This window comes from Cervus canadensis, chromosome 5 (assembly GCF_019320065.1).
Source record: "Cervus canadensis isolate Bull #8, Minnesota chromosome 5, ASM1932006v1, whole genome shotgun sequence".
Classification (NCBI taxonomy): Eukaryota; Metazoa; Chordata; class Mammalia; order Artiodactyla; family Cervidae; genus Cervus; species Cervus canadensis.
Genome location: NC_057390.1, coordinates 82,931,029 through 82,947,909, shown reverse-complemented (window position 1 = coordinate 82,947,909; position 16,881 = coordinate 82,931,029). Strand labels below are relative to the sequence as shown.

General features: G+C 50.9%; 1 protein-coding gene across 2 annotated transcripts; it reads left to right on the top strand.

Moving 5' to 3' along the window:
• Positions 1 to 1,013: 1,013 nt before the first annotated feature.
• Positions 1,014 to 13,992, top strand: KLF11 (Kruppel like factor 11). 2 transcript variants are annotated; one of them, XM_043469368.1, is made up of 4 exons: positions 1,014 to 1,232; positions 3,440 to 3,709; positions 5,273 to 6,242; positions 11,343 to 13,992. In XM_043469368.1, the coding sequence occupies exons 1-4, from the start codon at positions 1,188 to 1,190 to the stop codon at positions 11,621 to 11,623; spliced, it is 1,566 nt and encodes a 521-aa protein (XP_043325303.1). In that variant the 5' UTR covers positions 1,014 to 1,187; the 3' UTR covers positions 11,624 to 13,992. The 2 variants fall into 2 exon arrangements, with proteins under 2 accessions (XP_043325303.1, XP_043325304.1); XM_043469369.1 differs by lacking the exon at positions 1,014 to 1,232 and adding an exon at positions 1,499 to 1,531.
• Positions 13,993 to 16,881: the final 2,889 nt, after the last annotated feature.

Below are 16,881 nucleotides of genomic sequence, written 5' to 3'. Positions count from 1 at the left end.
GAGTGGATGAAAGGTGGTCTCATGCCTCGCTGCAGGCTGCGGGGGGAGTACAAATAAACTGAGCCTGTTCTTTACGAACTTTGAGCTGCCGAATGGCTAAACCACACCCAAAGAGATACAGGAAACCGAAATGCTGGTGGGAGGTGGGGTAGGCGAAGGGAGCGGGGGTGGGGGTGGGGCATTGGCATTTCTCATTCAGGCCTGAAGACGTCCCAGAGGGGAGTGACGCTCACACCTGGTCTGGGGAGAATGGGTTTCACCAGGTGACTTTTGGGTGGGCATCCGTCTTGCCCTCAATTCCCCACTCTCCCTGAACTAAGCGGAAGCTGCAGCACGGAGCTGCCTGGAGACGGGGGATGGGGGGAGGGTGGCGCGTCCAGCAGACACAAGTCTAGAAGCTTGGGCTCTGGACATCTGCTGCAAAGAGCAGATGCAGGAAACGTAACCTGGGGCTCAAGAAAGCAAAATCTGGGTAGAGGCCTCTAGGTGAGCCGCCTCCACTGTGCGGATTCACTCGGTGGGGACCTGCGCTCTAGCAGGCTGCGGGCAGTGCCCCCCCTCCCACGCCTTTAAGCGCAGACCTTCTCCCTAGCCAGCTCCTTAGGCTCAGGGACTGCCCCGGCCCCAGCTGCGCGGTCAGTCCCCAGCGCCTGGCCGCCCGGCGGGCCGCCGCAGCCGTGGCAGTCACATCGCACCCCAGGGCCAGCGCCGCCGCCGCCGCCGCCGCCGCCGCCGCCGCCGCCGGGACCTTTCCCCTACTTTCCAGGGCCTCAGGCCCCGCCCCGTCGCCGCGACCAAAACACGTGCCGCGTCCCGCCCTGCCCGATCACGCCGCGGCCAGGCTCTGATCACGCGGCCCGGCGCGGCGCCGATTGGCCGGCGGCGAACGGGCCGGGCGAGGATTGGCTGCCGCCCTTGAGGCCCCGCCCCCTCCAGGGCGGGGCGTGTTTTGGTTCGCCTCCGCGCTCCGCCCCCGCGCCGCTCCGGCCCCGGCCCCGGCCCCGGCCCCGCCCCGCCCGCGCCGCGAGGGCCGCGCCAGGGCAGAGACGCGCGGGCGGGCGGAGGCGCGCGCCGGCCGCCGGTGCTCCGGGTGGTCGCCGCCGCCGCCCGCCGCGCACGTGCGGCAGCTGCCGAGCCCCCGAGCTCCTGCCTCGCGGGCGCTTTGTTGCCTCCGGGCCGCCAGCACGATGCACACGCCGGGCTCCGCGGGCCCGGGCGACGCGCCGCGCGTGGTGAGTGGCCGCCCATCGGCGCGAGGGGCGAGGCGGGGACGCGAGGCCTTGTGGGGGCCCGCCGAGTGGAGGAGGGCCCGGGGCCTCGCCGCCGCCGCCGCGCGCGCACAGCTAGGAACCCCGGCGGGTTCGGCTGCCGGGAGGGGCGGCGGCCGTGTGAGGCCGCGGCGGGAGGGGCGGGAAGGGGGCGTGTGTCTCGTGCCGCTCCACGCACAGCTTTGTCCGGCGCTGCCGCAGCGGCCCGGCCCTGCCAGCCCCCGGGTGCGGGGCTATTTCCAGCCATGACGTCACCAGATCCGGTGAGGAGGGGGCCGTTGGGCAGGGCGCGACCGGCGGGAACGCGAGGCAAGGGCTGCGGGGGGCGGGGCAATGCCGAGGGGCGGGGCGGGGCGAGGGCTGCGGGGGCGGGGCGCCGGCGGAGGGGCTGGGACTGTGGGAACGCGGCCCGCAGGTGGTGAAAAGGCCGAGGGGGCGGGGCAATACCGAGGGGGCGGGGCAAGGCATGAGCGGGGCTGGGTGCTATCCGAGGGGCGGGGACTGGGAACGCGGCCCGCCGGCGGTGAAAAGGCCGATGGGGCGGGGCAACAGCTGGCGGGAAGGTGGAGGCGGGGCGAGGGCTGAGGGGGCGGGGTGCCGGAGGAGGGGCGGGGACTGGGGGAAGGCGGCCCTGGGGCGGTGAGAAGGCCGAGGGGGCGGGGCAACAGCTGGCGGGAAGGTGGAGGCGGGGCGAGGGCTGAGGGGGCGGGGTGCCGGGGGAGGGGCGGGGACTGGGAAGGCGGCCCTGGGGCGGTGAGAAGGCCGAGGGGGCGGGGCAACAGCTGGCGGGAAGGTGGAGGCGGGGCGAGGGCTGGTGGGAAGGCAGCACGCGGGGGGCGGGGCGCCGCGCCTCTACCCCGGGGGTGCTCCGGTCCAGGCTTGAGGGTCGCACGGAGTTCGCTGGCTGCACCTGGGGCCTAGTCGTCGAACCGCGCGGGCCGCTGAGGAGCCGAGAGAGAGGTCCGGGGGCCCCGCACCGCCCTGTTCCTCCTCGCCAAGCAGGCGACAGGCCCCACGTCTGTGAGTTTGCAGCTCCTTCCGAGGAGGCCCGGAGCGGCGGGTCGAAGCTTTGTAAAAGGCAGCAGCGTTACCTGGGTCCTGGCGGTCGGGTGGGGGGCAACCTGGGCAGGACAGGTGGGATATTGAGGCAAACTGACTAGAAACTCCAATATTATAAAAAAAAGAAAGAAAGAAAGAAAGAAACTCCAATATTTTGGCCACCTGATGCGAAGAACTGACTCATTGGAAAAGACTCTGGTACTGGCAAAGATTGAAGGCGGGAGGAGAAGGGGACGACAGAGGATGAGATGGTTGGAAGACATCACCAGTGTGATGGACATGAGTTTGAGCAAGCTCGGGGAGTTGGTGATGGACAGGGAGGCCTGGCGTCCTGCATTCCATGGGGTCTCGAAGAGTCGGACATGACTGAGCAACTGAAATGACTAGAAGTGTGTATCTTCATAGATATAAAGTTTCTTTGGGAAGAGATCCGTTCCAGTCTCTTCCTGCCCCTCTCTTGCTTAAAAAGACAGGGTGCTGCGCTGGAAAGCCCTCAGGCCCCGGGCTGGTGGCGGATCTTACACTTTCTTTCGTCCCCTCGCTGGCCTGGTGGCCTCAGAAGTGACTTGGTGCCCCCGGGTGTGGGGACCCAAGCCGAACAGCACAGGCTCTCCTGCCCCGAGCTCTGCTGAGCAATGGATGCCCTGCCTGGTGTGGATCCTCCAGGGTTGTCACAGATGCGTCTGCGGGGATACTCGGGTGGCTTCGCCAGCCGTGGCGCTCTCATCTCAGCCAACCTGAGCCATGGGTGTCTTTTCTTCTTGGCCGGGGATAGTTAGGTACTAGACAGGCTCACACCTCTAGAAATAAGTCTTATTATTCATTTTACTGACGGAAGACAGGAACAAAGCTTAACTTTGTTAAGCGTCAGAGTTTCCTGTGGAAGCCACTGGCCAGCTGAGTTCATTCCTCCTCCTCCCTTCGGCAGAATGCTATCTTGGGGCTCGGTGGTCCTCGGGTGTTCTGTGGGCATCCTTCCTGAAAGCCAGTGTGCGTCCACATGCTGCCCATGGTGCTTGCCGGGCTGCCTTGCGCGTCCCCATCCTGTCTGTCGGGGTGCCCCTCCCTGTGTTTCCAGGGACTGAGGAGCCATCCTGTTGTTCTGCCTTTAGGTTGACATCATGGACATATGTGAGTCAATCCTGGAGAGGAAGCGACACGACAGCGAGAGGTCCACATGCAGTATCTTGGAGCAGAATGATATGGAAGCTGTGGAGGCTCTTGTTTGCATGAGTTCCTGGGGTCAGAGATCCCAGAAAGCCGACCTGTTGAAGATCAGACCCCTCACACCTGTCTCTGACTCTGGGGATGTCACCACGTCAGTGCACATGGACACGGCCCCACCCGAGCTACCAAAGGACTTCCATTCTCTATCAACTCTGGTAAGACGGAAGGAGAGGAGCAATTATTGCAATGACTGAAGTACGTTTATTAAATGTGCTGAAGAGATCCTAGGTAGATTTGCCTGATGCTGGCTAGCAAGTTCATGTCTTCCCGCTGTGTGGGTCCAGAGGGTGAAAACTTCCTTTTTCTCTTGAAAATAGCTTTCTGTTGATGGTAGTTTGTAGCCATGGGGTGAAAATGTCCAGCGACTGAAACCTGCAGTTTCATGGGAGAAAGCGAAGTGTACTGATTTTCCTGGGAAACTGCAGGGCAGGGCTTCGGTTCCCGCAGATAACCCCAGTCCAGGATCAGGATTGACTGCTGCAGCTGGGGAAGGCCTGTGCTCTGGTGCCGGGTGGCCTTTGTTAGCTGGATTGAAAGCTTGGCCTCTCTGTGGCAGCCAGCTTCTTTCTTGGGTGAGTTGGGTGCAGTCAGGCACTGGTTTTGGTTTTCTTAACTTGCTACAGCTATGAAGTTCCCGGAGAAAACTTGCTTGTCAACTTGGAGACATTGGGAGCTGTCACTTGCCAACAAAACTGAAGATTATAATCTGATTGTCCTGGGCTGGAAGCTTGTATTGAAAGGAGTGTGGAAAACTGACATGGAGGGATGAGAAGGAACTTGTGGGTAGTAGAGAGGGTTGTCCAGGTAGTGGGCCTCACTACCCAGACAGGTCTGACTCTAGGGTGAAGTGCCGGTCTGCCTTGGGCCCCCCACTCCCCACACAGTTCCTCTGGCTCAGCCCCCAATGCCTGGTCACCCCTGTGTCCACTTTCTTGTCCTTTCCATGTGTGTCCACATGACAGACATACAGGTCTTAGCTTATGCTGGTTCCTTCTCCTTTCTCCTCCACCTCTACCCAGATACCACTTCTCCATCAAGCCTTTCTACACACACACACACCATACCACACACACACGCCCCCACCCACCTGGGTTGAAGTGCCCTGCCTCATGCTCTCTAAGTTATTTGGCATTGGAATTTTCCACTCGGAGGCTGAAAATAAGTGGGAATTGTTGCAGCAGGGGGTCTGTCACACAAAGAGAGGCTTGGTTTAGACAGAACCCCTGATTGGAACATGACCTTTTAGGGATCATTCAGTTAGGTTTTACTTTGCATTCAGTAGGCACAGGATACATGTGTGATTGATGGATAAGTGTGATGATTTCCACTAGAATTTTTAAAAGTTTTTTGAGAATCTAGAATTATCATGTAAAGCACTCATCTTGAACATAGATTTTTCTCTCTCATTTGTAGTCCTAATATTTAAATTGTCCATTTCTGTTGATATGCAAGGCCAAGCATGGCATTGGTTATCTTACAACTGAGCAAATGGATGCCTTTGAGAGAGAGGGCAGGAAAAGGGGAGAAAGCTAGGAAGTAGAGCAGCTGATGCAGCCTTTGTATCCACTGGGTGCTACTGTGAGCAGGCCTCGACCAGTCTTTTCTAGATACTTCTTTGTAAAGGCCTTGGGGAGACAACATGATCAAAGTAAGTTTCTTAAAATTTAACCAGAACAACCTTTTCACGTGGTAATTTTGTTTGTTTGTTTGTTTTTAAGTGCATGACTCCTCCTCAGAGCCCTGACCTCCTGGAACCATTGACAGGGACAGTTGTTCCTTCCCAAGTAACTGCTTCCAAAGCCCCCATGGTCATGGTGGTCCCCCCAGCTTCTGCTGGGGCTGCCAGAGTGCTGAGCAGGACGGCGGAGGGGGGCCTGCCTGGTCCAAAACCAGAGTTGCTGGAGTCAGCTGCCAGCCCGCCCTGCAGGGCCATGGTGACGGGTATCACTGGCCACGCTGGCGGGAGTCCTGCTCCTGCCCACCACTCCTGTCCCACCGCCCAAACTCAAGAACACCAGCTTCCAGCTTGCACAGAAGGAGAAGCACAGTTCCTGGGGCACGTTGAAACTTTGCAGGACATGCACCTCACAGACAGTTTACTTAGCATGAACTCAGTGTCCTGTCAACCTTGCTCGCACAAGTCCAGTGGCCTGATCCCCACTGATAAAGGCCAGCAGGCAGGGTGGCCCATTGCAGTTCAGACCTGCTCACCAAAGAGTTATGAAAACGACTTGGCAAGGAAAGCCACCCCTCTGATTTCCGTCCCCATTCCTAGTCCCCCTGTCCTCTGCCAAATGATCCCTGTGACTGGACCCAGTGGCCTGTTACCAGCTGTTCTAAAGCCACCTCCCCAGGTGTCTGCGGGGCTCGTCAAGCCCGTCTTGCCCCACGTGGCTCCCGCGCCCCCACCTGTGTTCGTGGGACCGTCTGTGCCTCAGGGAACCGTGATGCTGCTTCTGCCCCAGGGGCCCCTCCCCCAGCCTGCCACGTGCTCAGCCGGCAGCATGCCTGTTGGGAACTCCAGGTTCCTGCCCCTTGCGCCTGCTCCAGTGTTCATTGCATCCAGTCAGAGCTGTGCCCCTCAGGTAGACTTTTCCCGAAGGAGGAACTATGTTTGCCACTTCCCAGGCTGCCGGAAAACCTACTTCAAAAGTTCCCACCTCAAGGCTCATCTCCGCACTCACACAGGTGAGTACTGCAGGGTAGGTAGGGTGTGGGGAGGTCAGATCCTGTGGTTAGGAAACACACATCCAGCCTTCTCTTAGTGGGAGCAAAGCTGGAACCCATTGGAGGAGGTAACCATTTTTCTTTGGTTTTGAAAAGCCTTCTTCGTCTTACGGTGAAAGTTAGTACATCTGTCAGTGGTTTTTCTAGAACCTTCCATTTGTAGTGTCATTCTCTGAACCTGTGATCGATAGGCTTTTAGGGTGAGGCTCACGCACTCTCTTTCTCTTCATATTGCAATGGACGCTTTTCTTTGCATTTTAGAAAATGTCTGTTCACGTTCACTAAACACTTATCAGTGCGACTTAGGCTTACTGTGGGGAAAGAGCTCTCCAAAGTGTGGAAAATTCTAGAATATTTGAACTTTAAAGAAATTTCGTTTTTTTATTTTTGAAAATTCATAGCTTTAACTCAGAAGTCACAGAAGAAAACTAACTGTAGTGACCTAGTGATCTCTCTACAGTCCTATTATTTTTTTTTTCATTTTCTGGTAATTTTTATTTTATTTTTTTTCCATTTATTTTTATTAATTGGAGGATAATTACAATATTGTAGTGGTTTTTGCCATACATTGACATGAATCAGCCATGGATTTACATGTGTTCCCCATCCCGATCCCCCCTCCCACCTCCCTCCCCATCCCATCCCTCTGGGTCTTCCCAGTGCACCAGCCCTGAGCACTTGTCTCATGCATCCAACCTGGGCTGGTGATCTGTTTCACCCTTGATAGTATACCTGTTTCAGTGCTGTTCTCTCAGAACATCCCACCCTCGACTTCTCCCACAGAGTCCGAAAGTCTGTTCTGTACATCTGTGTCTCTGTTTTGCATATTGGGTTATCGTTACCATCTTTTTAAATTCCATATATATGCGTTAGTATACTGTATTGGTCTTTAATCTTTCTGGCTTACTTCACTCTGTATAATGGGCTCCAGTTTCATCCATCTCATTAGAACTGATTCAAATGAATTTTTTTAATGGCTTGGTAATATTCCATTGTGTATATGTACCATAGCTTCCTTATCCATTCGTCTGCTGATGGGCATCTAGGTTGCTTCCATGTCCTGGCTATTATAAACAGTGCTGTGATGAATATTGGGGTATAGATGTCTCTTTCAATTCTGGTCTCCTCAGTGTGTATGCCTAGCAGTGGGATTGCTGGGTCATATGGAAATTCTATTTCCAGTTTTTTGAGGAATCTCCACACTGTTCTCCATATTGGCTGTACTAGTTTGCATTCCCACCAACAGTGTAAGAGGGTTCCCTTTTCTCCACACCCTCTCCAGCATTTATTGCTTGTAGACTTTTGGATAGCAGCCATTCTGACTGGCGTGTAATGGTACCTCATTGTGGTTTTGATTTGTGTTTCTCTGATAATGAGTGATGTTGAGCATCTTTTCATGTGTTTGTTAGCCATCTGTATGTCTTCTTTGGAGAAATGTCTGTTTAGTTCTTTGGCCCATTTTTTGATTGGGTCATTTATTTTTCTGGAATTGAACTGCAGGAGTTGCTTGTATATTTTTGAGATTAATCCTTTGTCTGTTACTTCGTTTGCTATTATTTTCTCCCAGTCTGAGGGCTGTCTTTTCACCTTACTTATAGTTTCCTTTGTTGTGCAAAAGCATTTAAGTTTAATTAGGTCCCATTTGTTTATTTTTGCTTTTATTTCCAATATTCTGGGAGGTGGGTCATAGAGGATCCTGCTGTGATTTATGTTGGAGAGTGTTTTGCCTATGTTCTCCTCTAGGAGTTTTATAGTTTCTGGTCTTACATTTAGATCCTTAATCCATTTTGGGTTTATTTTTTGTGTATGGTGTTAGAAAGTATTCTAGTTTCATTCTTTTACAAGTGGTTGACCAGTTTTCCCAGCACCACTTGTTAAAGAGATTGTCTTTTTTCCATTGTATATTCTTACCTCTACAGTCCTGTTCATTCCGTCCAGAAGGATTTTCGGCAGTGATGGAAAGTTTTCTGGTCATTAGGAGGGTAGCTACCAGTGACACACACTTGAAATGTGAACAGTCTGAGGAACCTAGTTTTACGTTTTCATGGAGTTTGCATTTATATAGCTACATGGCGCTGGTGTGGAGAAGGAAATGGCAACCCACTCCAGTACTCTTGCCTGGAAAATCCCATGGATGGAGGAGCCTGGTGGGCTACAGTCCATGGGGTCACGAAGAGTCCAACACGACTGAGCAACTTAACTTTCACTTTTCACTTTCATGCATCGGAGAAGGAAATGGCAACCCACTCCAGTGTTCTTGCCTGGAGAATCCCAGGGATGGAGGAGCCTGGTGGGCTGCCGTCTGTGGGGTCGCACAGAGCCGGACACGACTGAAGTGACTCAGCAGCAGCAGTAGCAGCATGGCGCTGGTGGCTACCATGTTGTTTATCTGGGGTGTGAGGTTGCTGGTAGATGGAACTTCTGTTTTTTGATTGATTTGGCCTGAGTGTCTCGGTGGCTCTCTTACTCTTTGAGTTAGTGTCAGTTCTGTTTTCAAGGGTCCTGTGGCTAAATAGTCTGCTCACTAAACTCAGCTTACAAAGATTCACATACATTCATACATGAAAGCACAGTAAGAGGTCACAGGTTCTGTAGTCAAGATGTGTTTCATAAGCGCTCTTGATCATGGAACCCAGGTGTCTGCTGGTGGCCTGGGGGACGGCAGTGAATTATGGAATACAGCTGAGGAAAAGCTGAACTGAAGAGAGTGGTTATGGCAGTTTACTCTGAGATGCATTTGAGGTAGAGCGGTTTGTAATTCGCACATTAAAAGTCGAACCGTGGTAGCTCCCACTTGCAGAATGAAGTTGCATCTGGAACACAGGCCTTATAGGAGCTCTACCACCCTCCCCGCTGTGGAGGGGCTGTGTGCTTCAGGGATGAGCCCCACACCTGGCCCATGAAGAATTTGCCTCTCTGGCTTCACCTTCTCTCCCCAGCCCCACAATGCCCCTGTTCACCCTCTGCCCATCTCTACTTACTGAAAACCCTGTAAGAGCCAGTTCTTAAAGTATCTCCTCATCTCTCCTCCTTTCTTTGCCCCTAGTGGTTTGCTCTGTTTTTCACTACGTTCTTCCTTTGTGTTTTAGTTATTTGTATACTTGTCTGATCTCACTGAATATACACTCGGTGTCTGTCACAGGAGCCTGACTCTAGTAAGTCATGATTGATTATTGGTGCTGCAGGGTCAGTGTGAACAGGTATCTCTAAGGGGCTCCTTGACTTGGCAAGCTCTACTTCTCACTGACACTACTGAGGTGAGCTTCAGATCACGTCCAAACACAGATTCCACATCTGGGGATGCAGTGGGATTATGTCTTACTGTTCATTCGGTCAGCTTCCCTTGGTAGAAATACTGACAGGATGGCATGAAATAAGGTGATCAAGCAAGCTGTCTTCAGGTTTCCCAAAGTTCTTAAGTGTCAGTAACCATAAAGGTTCTGAAGAATCAAGTTCCGGTGCTACTTTGTACACACTGAATTGGAGTTTTTGTAAGAAATAGAAACCTTGGCTAAGTTTACGTTAGATAAGATGATTTTTCACTGTACCAACCTGAAAATGTTTTCCTAGGATAAAGTAGAGTGGGCAAAGGCTACATTTTTGCTAAGTTGAAAACATGGGACACTTTATAAATCCCACACCAAAGGGTTGTCTCTCTCCAACATCTGGCCACCTGATACGCTGCCACCGGTGGTGGTTTCCTGGAAACGGGTAACTTTATTTATGTTTTCAACATGGGGTCTTTGAAATCCAACAAGTGTGAGCCCTTTTTTTAGAGTGGTTCATAAAAACCACTGGGATGCCGAATTTTCCTGTTAAATCTGCTTTGAAAATACCAAATATTTAGTTGATGTCTCTTCAGCACTCATTAACTCAGAACCATTTATTCACCACCTATCATACAAACTGCTGTGCCGGGGGGCTAAACTACATAGATGGATGCACTAGACAAGTCGTAAACCTTCTAGGAGGAAAGGTCATGACAGCACCCCAACAGCATTTAACATATCCGTTCACAAGGTTGCACAAGCAGTGTATGATGGTCACAGCCTGGTCAAGGTGAGGGCTTCGGGAGGCAGGAAAGGGCGCACTCCTGCTGGCTGGAAAGGCCCAGAAGGACTTTGCAGACAGGTGCTCCCTGGCTCGCCTCTGTACCTCCAGGGAGACACAGTATAGGTGGGACACCTGCCAGGTGCTCTGAAATGAAGTGAATGACAGAAGCATGAGGCTTGTGACAACAAGAAGTTAGCTATTAGAATTCTAACCAGTCTTGTAATTAACCTCATCATCAGTGTAATAACAGACATGAAGATGGATTTAATGATTCTGAGAAGTCGTGAAGGTCCTGGGAGGGTTTTTTTTAAAGATGTGCAGCTTCAGAGAGCAAAGGAATTCTTCTTTTATTTTTTTTAGGAATTGTTTTCAAGAATCTTCCTCCTACCCCAAGTTCACAGTCAAAGATTTTAATTTGAAAACATGGTGTGGCGTCCCTTATATGTGGAATCTGAAAAGAAATGATACAAATGAACTTACTTACGAAACAGAAAGAGACGTAGAAAAAGAACTTGTGGTTGCCAGGGGGGCAGAATGGTTAGGGAGTTTGGGATGGACATGTACACACTGCTCTGTTCAGAATGCATGAGCACCAGGGTCCTACTGGACAGCACAGGGAACTCTGCTCAGTTATGTGACAGCCTGGATGGGAGGGTGGTTTGGGGGAGAATGGATAAATGTATAAGTGTGGCTGAGTCCCTTTGCTGTTCACCTGAAACCATCACAGCATTGTTAATCGGCTGCACCCCAATGCAAAATAAATGTTCAAAGATAACAATAAAGATTAGATTAATTCAACATCCTGGGGCCGTGACATGTTGCGTCTTAGGTGTGGCAGGAAGAAACACGTCTTGGACAATTTCTTGACTTCCAAATAACCTGTTACCGGAATAATAGGGATTACTTGTCTCTTAGGTTTTCATGAACAGAATTTTAAAACGACATGACCTAACGTGTCCATTAAGGTGCTGGGCATTTACGTTTCTCATGTGTTTTCTCGCCCCTCAGGAGAGAAGCCTTTCAGCTGCAGCTGGGACGGCTGCGACAAGAAATTTGCTCGTTCGGATGAACTCTCTCGCCACCGCAGAACTCACACTGGGGAGAAGAAGTTCGTGTGCCCAGTGTGCGACCGGCGTTTCATGCGCAGCGACCACCTGACGAAACACGCCCGGCGCCACGTGGCCACCAAGAGGGTCCCCGGCTGGCAGGCGGCGGTCGGCAGGCTGAACAGAGTGGCCTCCGCGGAGGACCCTGGGGGCCCGCCGGAGCATGCGCCGGCCTCCGCCTGAAAGGGCCGCAGAGGGGTGGGTGATGGACGGGAATTTTCCAAAGCCTTTTTTTTTTTTTCAGGAATCATGGAAGTGATGGTTTTCTCTCCAAAAACAACAACAAAAAGTTGTCTTGAGGGCCAGGGGAGCTGGTTCTGATGAACGTTATGTTAACTTGTCTTTTTTTTAGGTTGGGACCCTGTTAAGTATCTTTTGTAGTTTCAGAAGTTCTTTTAAGGAAATGGAAGAAAATTTGGTAATCTAAATCACCAGCATTTAGACACACAGTTTGGCAATAAATTTTGCAAAATTTGGATTTTTACAACCTTCCTATTCCTGTTTTGTAGGATTGAGACAGGGTACTAATTTTTATACTGTTTTTTATAAAAAAGATACTTATATTGTTGGTTCTCAGATCACTGATTTCTATATAGATGATTTTACAGTCTTTTCAGTGTTTAACATTTTTATAATAACCCTGCTTTTGGTAAAGTTGGCACATTATTCAGGCAAAAAAAAAAATTTATAGCTCTTCAATCAGGCCTTTTAGATCTACGAGGTTTTAAAATCAGAACTAGTTGAATAGGGGCCTCTTAAAGAAATGGGTGCGGGGGAAAACCTTTGCAGGCAGCTTCTTCCTAATACTCTCAAGGGAAATTCCAGACAAGAGTTTCTTTTAAGGCTTTATGTAGCCCAAGGAATTAGAATTTTCTTTAAGTAGAACTTAGTCACCTGTGTCTGTGGTGTGACTTGTGAAGATTGTGCCCCAGAGATGAGCTTAAAATAATCGGTAGATATACAGTGAGCAGAGAGCTGCTGTAGCATCTTAGTGTCTGTGGTCAATTCACAGTCTCCTGTCTGTACCTCAGACACCAAGAAAAGATGACTTAAGCAGTCAGACCCAGCTGCTCTGTCCCCTTGACTTCCTTTGCTGTGGCCTTACACAAGTGTTTTGTGGGTAGAATCACTTCTTAGAGAAAAAGATGTCCTTAGTGGTTGGAGGAACTTTTCATTGAAGGAAAGCTTATGTGAGGTGAAGTAGCTGTGTGTGCGGTCCAGCTGCCGTGTTCCAATTCCTTTGTTTATTAAGTATTGGTGATGAGGAATGTCAGTAACACCAAACAGCAATAATCCTACCAAGCTGTCCTTTCATTCACATCGTTGGAAAGGAGTTGTTTTGATCAAACAGAACAGTACTTGGAATGGGGTATTTTGCTTAGAGAAGAGACCACGGGCCTCACTGAAGCCAGAGCACAGGTCCCAGCATTGTAGAGACTGCACCCCGGTGTCCAGGAAGCTACTGAGACTGCCTCCACTGGGCAGCCTTGGGAACTCAGGCAAGAGAAGATGTCTAAGGACCATGGCAATGTCGCTCTGCCCTTTGAGCCTGGGAATGGTTTTTATCATGCTGTATGTAATCAGATTCTGTCTTTGCTGCTTATTTATTTGCATTTGCCTTTATTAAAATGATGGTAAGGTGAAATATTGAGTAAGTACCATTAGGCTTTGTGTTCAGGTCTTTTTTAGTCTTGATAGCCCTCACCCAGTCATTCATTGTATGTCACTTGATACCCATTAAGTTACTCTTTAGTATCAACTGCTGATTGACATACAGGTCTGTAAGTGCTGGCTGTGTTTCAGAGGCTTCCGTGTCTTTGGTCACTTCTATAGCTAAGTATTCCTACTGGTCATGAGACATACTGTAGTTACAAGAGAACCAGAATTCAATGTACATAGCTCTTGTTTCCCCACCACCCCATCCTTTCTCCCACTCATGCCCTAGATCAGCATAAACATTGCTATGTGTATGCTGTAAATGGCATTAAATTCGGATATTTTTCATAGCTAACACAAAATAATATTGGTCCGACTAAGGTTCTGGTGCATAATACGTCTCTGAGTGGTTGCTTGTCACACTGAATGAAGTTCATTCTCTGAACAGTGTCGTTTTTGAAGAATAGATGTGCTAAAAAGGAAAAAAGGTTTTGATTTACACTTCCATTTCCTGATGAGACTTTGAAATACCTTCTGTAAACATTTTGGGCCCTCTGTTGTTGATGGAAAGATTGTAAGTTGGGAAACAGCTTCACCTGAAAAACACAACGTGAGAACCAGAGCCTCGCAGGGCGTGTTCAGCATGAGGTCCCTCCGTGCGCCATGGCGTCGGAGGAGCACGCGGGAGGCACGGCCCCTAGTGCACTTTACTGCCCAAGCAGTTTTGCTTGTTCTTTTTTTGACTTTGAGCCTTTTAAAGTAGTTTCAATGATAAAATTTTAAATGTTTCAGAATTATGTTTTATGTAACAGACTTTGACATATTATTTAAATGAATATGTGTGATGTAACTCTTTTCTTTGAATCATATAAAACTCTTTGGATTTGCAAACTGGACCTGTGTCCTGAACTGTGATGTACTGTTTCACTGTACTGTGATGTACCCAGTGCCTGACTACCACCCTCCATCTTTGTTTTCTGGGATTCTGTTCGGCCTTCGGGTTCTTCGGAGGATTCTTTCTGAAAGAAATCATGTGAAGAGGCAGTTTCCGTGTTGGCCGCTCTGACGTCGGGACTGGTCTTGGCAGAACAGGACCATGGGTGCCGGATAACCCGCGAGCCTTGTCCTCAGGCGCTCTGTGTGCCAAGAGGGGATGGGAGGCAGTCGCTTCCCGCCCTCCCCCCACCCCCAGCCCAGGCTTCCAAAGAACATCCAGGAGCCACAGCCTTCACGCCTGCTACTGGAGTCAGTGCAGTTCAGTCGCTCAGTCGTGTCCGACTCTGCGACCCCATGGACTGCAGCACGCCAGGCCTCCCTGTCCATCACCAACTCCCGGAGTTTACTCAATCTCATGTCCATTGAGTCGGTGATGCCATCCAACCATCTCAACCTCTGTCGTCCCCTTCTCTTCCCCCCTTCAATCTTTCCCAGCATCAGGGTCTTTTCAAATGAGTTAGTTCTTCACATCAGGTGGCCAAAGGGTTGGAGTTTCAGCTTCAGCATCAGTCCATCTTCCAATGAATATTCAGGACTGATTTCCTTTAGGATGTACTGGTTGGATCTCCTTGGAGTTCAAGGGACTCTCTCAAGAGTCTTCTCCAACACCACAGTTCAAAAGCATCAATTCTTTGGCACTCAGCTTTATGGTCCAACTCTCACATCCATACATCACTACTGGGAAAACCATATCCTTGACCAGACGGACCTTTGTTGGCAAAGTAATGTGAGTACGTTCTTGCTAAGCCACTGTGCTGGGGCTGTGTGTCCACACCCCACCAGAGGCGGCCCAGTGGCCTCGGTTCCTGGTCCTCAGGCTCGTCTGTCAGCAGCCCTGAACAAGGTCGATGGCTCCCCTGCAAACCACACCACCCTATTGTCCTGTTAATCTCACCGCTCCTTCTCTGTCTTCGTTCCTCTCCCTGACCCCTCTTGTACTCTCTTCACAACCTTGGTGAGCTTTTCCAACCTTGTGATTTAGATCAAAATGATCTCTGTACCATAAAGACCCCTGCATTTTTGTCTCCTTTACACTTACGCACCTGGCTTCAAATTCCTATATCCAGCTGTCTGCTTGATACCTGTCTAACCAGCATCCCAACCTATAAATGATCAAACTCCTCAACTCCCCCTGCCCAGACACTTGCTTTTCTAACAGTTGACCCCACTGTCTTTAAAAATAATAGGGAGTCTGTCCTAGCTGTTCAGGTGCAAAACCTTGGAGCACCTGAGACAGGCCTGGGTGCAGATCTGACTCCATCTAGCTGTGTTTGGCTGAGAAAGATACTGGACCTTTAGTTTCTTTATTTATAAAGTGAAGACTAGGTAGAGAGCAGGGGCCTGTCTCAGGGTCTGGCACTTGTATTTTGCACATAGAAGAAAAAGCCCTAGTTGTTTACCAAAAGCAACCAGGGATCCTTGAAGGGTAACTGCTTGGAGCATAGATATAACAGAATGGGCTTAAAGTATTCTGTTGCCATCTGCCATCAAGGGTGTCAGGGACTGCTAAATGGCATAGGGCTCCCACTGGCCAGGCTGTGACAGTTTAAAGATGAACGTAATAGTAATAAGAATTTCACACTTCTACCCAAGATGGAGTTACAGGAAAAGCCAAATATACTCTCACACCCAACATAACCAAAATAAAGTTATCAAACGAGAGTTTTCTAGGAACTAGACCTTAGGTCATTCATGAAAGACAGTGACCCTGAGAGACAGGATGTAAATGGGGTGCACCCTGTAACTGCCCAGATTTGCGGCTTTGAGGAAATTGCCAGACTGTGATGCAGGGACGGGAACTCAGGAGAGACCCAGCAGAGTCCCCAAGCTGAGCAGATGGAGCTGAGGGTCCAGGGATGCCAAGGTGATGGGGTGTGGGGCAGGGTGCCAAGGTAGAGAAACAGCCCAGAAAACCCAGGAGATCTACAGAGGGTGTGTCTAGCGGGGAGAACACCTTGACACCGAAGGCAAATCGTGTGCACAGGGGCGCGTGTCCATCCTCTGGGCTGAGGAGTCATTACTTGCATCACTTCTCAAAGCGCGACCCAATGTGGTTGGATCGGGGCTCAAGGCTAAGGCTGCGTGGAGAAGCCCACAGGGTGCGGGCGCTGGGCCAGGGCAGTGGCTGGGCCTCGGGCTTGGTGTGCTGGGTACCTGACCCCTCGCGGCCCCTGCTCGGTATTGGAACCCGGGCAGATGGCTATGTGTGTGTGGACCACGAGAGCTGGGACAGGAGGTGCCCAGACGGTTTTGCTGAGGGACATCCCTACCAAGGGGGGTCTTCCCAGGTGGCACAGAGGTCAAGAACCTGCCTGCCAATGCAGAAGATGCGGGAAAACCAGGTTCAATCCCTGGGTTGGGAAGATCCCCTGGAGAAGGGAATGGTAACCCACTCCAGTATTCCTGCCTGGGAAATCCCATGGACAGAGGAGCCTGGAGGGCTGCAGTCCGTGGGGTCGCAAAGAGTTAGAGACAGCTGAGCTACTGAAGAACAACAAGCTTTTCTGGAGCACTGATGAGTGTGCCTCTGCTCACTAGAATCAGTGCGTCCTCACTGGTGGGGACCAGATACTGCTACCGGAACCCCGGCATCTCGTAGAGGGCCGGACTCAAAGCAGCAGGGGCTCAGAAAATGAGAATGAATGTGGGTTGAACAGATGCTCATGGGAACATCCACCCTCCCCTGCAATCTCAGCCCACCCAGAATGGCAGCCCAGTGAGAATCAGACCTGAGACTTTGGCACATCAAGGGGCGTGTCCTGGGAAAAATTTATTTTAGGTGAGGATGG

What these genes read in the sequence shown, in the direction of transcription:
- KLF11 (XM_043469368.1), top strand. Translation starts at nt 1,188, where the DNA reads ATGCACACGCCGGGCTCCGCGGGCCCGGGCGACGCGCCGCGCGTG. An exon ending in CGGGCGACGCGCCGCGCGTG is followed by an intron (nt 1,233 to 3,439) that starts GTGAGTGGCCGC and finishes TTCTGCCTTTAG; the next exon opens with GTTGACATCATGGACATATG. An exon ending in TCATCTCCGCACTCACACAG is followed by an intron (nt 6,243 to 11,342) that starts GTGAGTACTGCA and finishes CTCGCCCCTCAG; the next exon opens with GAGAGAAGCCTTTCAGCTGC.